This window comes from Lytechinus variegatus, chromosome 1 (assembly GCF_018143015.1).
Source record: "Lytechinus variegatus isolate NC3 chromosome 1, Lvar_3.0, whole genome shotgun sequence".
Classification (NCBI taxonomy): domain Eukaryota; kingdom Metazoa; phylum Echinodermata; class Echinoidea; order Temnopleuroida; family Toxopneustidae; genus Lytechinus; species Lytechinus variegatus.
Genome location: NC_054740.1, coordinates 90,703,476 through 90,709,809, shown reverse-complemented (window position 1 = coordinate 90,709,809; position 6,334 = coordinate 90,703,476). Strand labels below are relative to the sequence as shown.

General features: G+C 35.5%; 1 protein-coding gene across 1 annotated transcript in view; it reads right to left on the bottom strand.

Moving 5' to 3' along the window:
* Positions 1–244: 244 nt before the first annotated feature.
* LOC121405559 (protein odd-skipped-related 1-like) overlaps positions 245–6,334 on the bottom strand; it is a 30,858-nt gene continuing 24,768 nt past the window's right edge. The window contains exon 3 of the mRNA XM_041596488.1: positions 245–638. Within this exon, the coding sequence (XP_041452422.1) occupies positions 245–638 (394 nt within the window). The remainder of the gene's footprint in view (positions 639–6,334) is intronic.

Genomic DNA, 6,334 nt, shown 5'->3' with positions numbered 1-6,334 from the left:
TACAATTAATTTGATATATGTGAAGTAGTCAATGTAATGATCTCAAGTTTAAACTCTGCTGTACCAGACAGTCATAAAGGGTGTACATAAACATTGGCCAGCTTGGATGCTAAAATGCTGGAAAGGCTCTTGTATCAAGATGGGAATACTTCGAGTACTCATCTTTCACATTCATCAACGGTGGCCCTCAGAAGTGCTGCATTCATTCTCTGTTTGATTTCTTGACACAGTTATATTTTGTTCATTAATTTGCAACCTCTACAAGTGTAGCACCACCATTGTTCATCGAGTTGTTTGTCATCGGCCCTGTGCCGGCAGCAGCAGCAGCGGCAGCAGCCGCTGCAGCTGCAGCCTGGATAGCACCTACGCACTCGTTATGGGTAAAGCTATGTCGCCTCAGGTCACAGTTCCGCCTGAAGACCTTTCCACAGTTAGGACAGTTGAAAGGTTTGATGTCTGTGTGGGTTAGAAGATGCGTCTTTAGGTTACTACGTTGGTTGAAGGTCCGTCCACAGGTGGCGCACTTGTGAGGCGATTGCTGCATATGAAGGGTTTTATGAACAGCTAAGGTTCTTGCCTGACAGAATCCTTTACCACACTCTCCACATTTGAATGGTTTCTCCTTAGAATGGATGTACCTAATACAGTGAGAAAAATCAGATTTGAAAATGTGATTAAAAAATAGTACGATTTAACCACAAGTCATACAAGGAACGTGATGTATGAAGTATGATCCAATGAAGTTCAAAATATACATTACTACTACTACTATATCAAGCCATATTTGAATGTTATTAAATGGATAACCCCGCCCCCCTGAAAAAGGGACACCAAATTGGAAAGTGGAAAAGAAAAAAAAAAACTATATCAGTCTGATTTTGTTTTCATACAGAATTGATTACTGGTATTTTAAATGCATCCTTCCTTTTTTATAGAAGGAACTCAATTGAATTAAATTATACATGAGTAAAAATTGAAATCAAGAATTTCCTTGCTATATTATTGGTATAAACCCGGTAGTCCAGCTTCCAAAGAACATTATTTCAGAAGCATGTTCCTAATCTATTACAGTTCACATGAACTATTCCTCCTCAAAACATATTTGTTTCCTTCTTTATCAGCTCTTTAGGTTGGAAGTTGGCTTCAGTTTCACACCACAATAGGTATAAATGTGACTTTGTTGAAGATTAGTTATCAAAGAGGTTAAAAAGGAAACTCCTCAAAGGGCAAGATGTTCTTTGTTTGAAACAAAAATATTAATGTAGTGGCAAGACCACTGTACTTTGGTGTTTACAAAATAGGAGTGAAATCAAGATCATTGAGAGCATGACATGAATTAAAAAAAAAGCAGAAGCCTGGTAAAAGTTTGAAGGAGGACTTCAAAGGTTAGAAGCAAAGAGGCAATACTGGTTGAGAAATTTTCAAAAGATTTGATCATTCAAAGATTACATACTGTACATGAGCAAAAGATCATATTTTCAAAGGTTATTAATGGAGGAGGTTCACAAGGTAATAACTAAACTAATGGAAGATACAAAGAAAATTTCTGAAAGGCAAGAATTACTTAAGAGCACAAAAGACACATTGATTAATTCCTGAAGAATGAGTGAAACACAATTAATGAAGGTTTCAAGTGAATGTTCGTTCGCTAAAAAATAAATTTCACCCTTGACTTGTTTCACAAGAAAAAGAAAAGCCGACTTTGAATACTTAAAGGAGCAATCTTTCAACTCCATTGATTTTGGTTTCTTTGAGACCTCAACCGTTTTATCCATTTTCTTTTTCTCCTCCAAAACCGTGGATTAGGGGAGTGAAGGTTACCCCTTTTTCACAGGTGTGAGAGTTTTCAGCCATCTCATGCCGCTAACGAGGGAACCAGGCCAACCCAACCATCTGCAAGATAGGCGGGGTCACACCAAAGATGGCTTGCCTGGTTGCCGCCATCCAAACCGCTACTTACTGCTCAGCAGCAGAAGTTTGGGGCATCTGCTGTATGATCCAGTGAGATTAAGTGCTCCTTGTCCTCTTGATCAGGACATGACAGACAAGGTAACCTGCTAAACTCATTGTGGATAATCTTCAGCTTCCCTTCAGCCAGTTCTCTTGGCGGTCAAAGCATTATCTCATCATCTCCACCAGCAATGAGATGATCTACCAAATGTATCAATGTGAGGAGGTGGTTGAGGGAGGAGGAAGTCCAGGGTTATCTCAGAGTTTACCATGGTAACTTAGGTTATAATTGGATATTACCATCTTTAATTATTGCCATCTTGTTCTGGGATATTACCCCTAAATTGGCCTGTATCCTTTGGTTGCACCACAAAGAAATCTCAGCTATGATTGATGGGCTTAGCATTTCAGAGCTCCTAGCTTGTCCCCTTTCCCAGGGAGATACACCTTGGGTCGTTTTTTTTCATTCAGTTTTCCACTCTTGGTTTACACTTTTTTCTTAGAATACCTTTGTTTTATTCAAGATGGATCAATAATTGAATTAAACATTAAACAGAAAGATATATGGATGACAGCTGGTGAAAACAGATCAAGAACAGTGCTTGGGGTTTTGGGTGCATTGAATGATATAAAGCTAGTATATGACAATTTTCAGTATACTGCCATCTTTTGGCAAAGCAAACATCAACCTAAGAGGGTGCCAAAAAGATCTGTGGGCTTGCTTGATTATGAGATTTAATTGATAAACATCTACCCCTCCTTTTAAAGACACAGATGACAGAAACAATAACATAAAAGAACAATTAAGCAATAATTTTGCTACCTTTATGCCAAATATTCAGGGGCATTTTGATCCTATGTTACTATGTACTGGGGGCGAGGAATGACAAACAATAGAAAAAAAGGAATCAGAGCTATAGATTAGAAGGTTCAAAGAACCAAATCTTCTATTCCCTGGCTTCCAGAAGTCTGGTATGCAGGTGTGCACGTCAACCACTTCTTCCCCTCCTGCTCAGTCTGTGGAGGTGACACAAGCAACCCCATCCATACTCTCACATTAGTTTTTATTTTACGACTTGTAGTTTAACACCCAGTGTGGCATAGCGAGATAACGCTTGGTGCTAAATACTCAATTTGCCAATCGCTTTGTATGCATAGACCGGAAGCTTGTGAGATAATAGTATTTACCAAAAGATAAAACCCGCCTTGATGAAGGAAGATGGAAGCACAAAAACAGAAATAACCTCCGAAAGACCTCTGAAAGAAATCAGGAAACTTTGGGGAAGCGATCGCAGAACAGCTACTTCCCATATATTTTTTTCAATAAAAATAAATAAATGGAACTAAAATGAACCTAAAATGATATGACAAATATTCATAATTTACAAATAGGTTGGAAAAGGTGCACAATATTCTTAATTGATTTCCAATTAAACATTTGATATTCATGTGTTTTAATATGATCTTCTTTAAAGAAAAGGTACCCCTTTTGAATTTTGTCTTTTTCTTCTAATCTAAATGAGATCATTTGAAGCAGGGCTTCTCAAACTACGGCCCGCGGGCCGGATTCGGCCCGCAGAGCTTCTCAATACGGCCCGCGAGACTCTGCTGGGTTTTTTAAAATCACTTTTTAAGTCACAATATGAAACATAGCTCAAGTAATGGCAGTCAAATAAATTTGTTTTAGTGGAGTCTTTTCTGCCTGTTCGATCTACTTTCTTATTAGATGACCAGCCTGTTCTCACCACATTTGGACCTACATACAGTTGCGAAAGTGCATATTCCACAATGAACATTTTAAAGAACTAACTCATACCAGTGAACATTTGCACCAGTGCTTTCATCTGGTGATTTCACCTTTAGTGCCAAGGTTCAAGCAACTTGTTGCTGATAGTGTCATTTTTCCCATTGAAAGTAATTAGGAGACTGACATCCTTATTGGAGTCTACAACTGACATGCTCTATTATTCAATCTACTTTGACTACGAAAAATCTGTCTCCCAATTATATATTATATTTATTATTAACATTAACTCTCGCTGTATTTTCAAAACTTTTCTAATTTTGCCTGCGTTCCATATGAAACTGTTATAAATTTGTTGGATTAAATGCTCCCAAAGTAAGGGCCAGATTGCACAAGAGAGCATATAGATCTTTGTGCTTCGCGCATATTTAAAAAAAATTATCTTCACCCTGGCCCTTTCAGGTTTACTTTGAGTCTCATCTGGCCCTTCACAGAAAAAGTTTGAGAACCCCTGATTTGAAGAAATCAATCCACTAAAATACCATTAAAATTATGTGTATATTTATACTGTGATTAAAATGATTTTTCATTTAAAACAATAATGAATACAGGGGAAATATCTTATGAAATATGAATTTATGATGAACTAATGTGTAGGCCTGTATTTCCTCAAACATCTTAGCGTTTCACCTTAGCCTTTCTAATACCTGTATGTCATTTTCTCTTACGACAAACACCTTACATCTTGACCTATCAATCAAGATTTCTGGTCCTGATAAGACCAGGTCTAACAACAGAACCGGAAGGCGATGACAGAGATAAGTGTGCCAAGATCGTGTAGGTACTGGACCTCTCAATTGTTTACTGCGGAGGCGGACAGTAAGGTGCAAGAGAGATGTTTACAATCGTTACTAACCAAACTTCCTTAAGTCAAACGAAAATAATACAAGTGTTTATTGATATCATAGGCACAAAAATATAGGCTTGACTTTAGTCAAGCATTCCACGCATACAGATAATGTACAATGACCTTATTTATCAAATTATAATTATTAAAAGTAAATAACCACTAATTTCTAAAGACGCTCTTCAAAATATGTCTCACATGTGTCATGACCACTTGATTTTCATTTTCTTTTGTCAATTGAAATAAGTCATATTTGTTTCTGAATGATACTGTTTCAAGAACAAGTCCACCCCAATAAAAAGTCGATTTGAATAAAAAAGAACTAAATCCAACAAGCATAACACTGAAAATTTCATCAAAATCGAATGTAAAATAAGGAAATTATGACATTTTGAAGTTTCGCTTATATAATTTCACAAAACAGTTATATGCACATCCTGGTCGATATGCAAGCAAAGAGAATGATGATATCATCCACTGACTGTTTCTTTTGCATTTTATTATATTGTCAAGTGAAACAAAGATTAATTCCTAACTGAACATGTCAAAATAGCATTGTTTAATACTAAATGGTTCAGTTGAGTTGGTCCTTATGTCAAATCTGTAAAAAAATGAAATATTGTACAAACAAGAAAAAAAAAGAAATAGTGAGTGAAGGACATCATTGCATGACTGCCTCATTTGAATGTCACTGAGCTGTGCATATTTTTCTTTAAAATGTCATGACTTTGTTATTATACATCCGATTTTGATGATTTTTTTTCTCTCTATTTATTCAATTCAAAAACATTTTTCTGGGGTGAATTTGACCTTTAATATAGTTTATTTCAAACAATGATAAGAAGATATTTTGAAAGAAAAAGAAAACCTTTTTTTAAAGAGTTATTCAAAGGAAAGGCTCAACAGCATGTTGAAAAGCAGAATAATTGTGATGTTTAAACTGCTTTTAAACATTGTCTGCATTGATAGTACAAGGATGCTATATTATGTATATTACCCTGTCTATACATTATCATTTGATTACTTGTTTGTGATTAAATGTTTACCAAAGGGAACTTAATTCATCTTCAATCATCATAAAACTATAAACTGAGCATATAAATGGGACATTTATGACATATGGGAATTTCACTACTGTTTTATTTCAACTTATGTAGATTCTCTATTAATCTATTCCAATTTATCATTCTAATAGTTTCAGAAGCCCAGTACACTCTAGAAGCATTTTACACGCAATCAAGTTCAGTTTCAATCAAGTCAATCTATTTCTCATGAAATAAAATCCATCCTGTGTAACAGTGAATCAGATTTTCAAGTTCTCTATTAAAGTGAAAGTAAATATGTTGTCAGTAGAAGTAACACCAAATTAAGTCAAAATAATGTTGAAATCCCAGTAACTGTAACTTTAACTTGGCATAAAGTTCACCCCAGCGGATGCCATTCTAAGTCTAATTTTACTCTCCAGAAATAAATATGTATCTTTACTTTTTATCAACACAGACACACCTAATCATTTTCAGTCTCAATATAATAAAACCTGTATCAACTGTTTTCATAAACATTTTTCTCGCTACAGACGGAAAATGCACATACATACACCAATAAACTTCTTGTATAATAATTTAAATGCTATGTCAGTCAGAGAAGATAATTGTTGAAACAAGCAAGGAACTATTTGAAGATGAATAACAGAGATATAACGAAATTCAAAGAAAGTTGTGATTCAACCTATT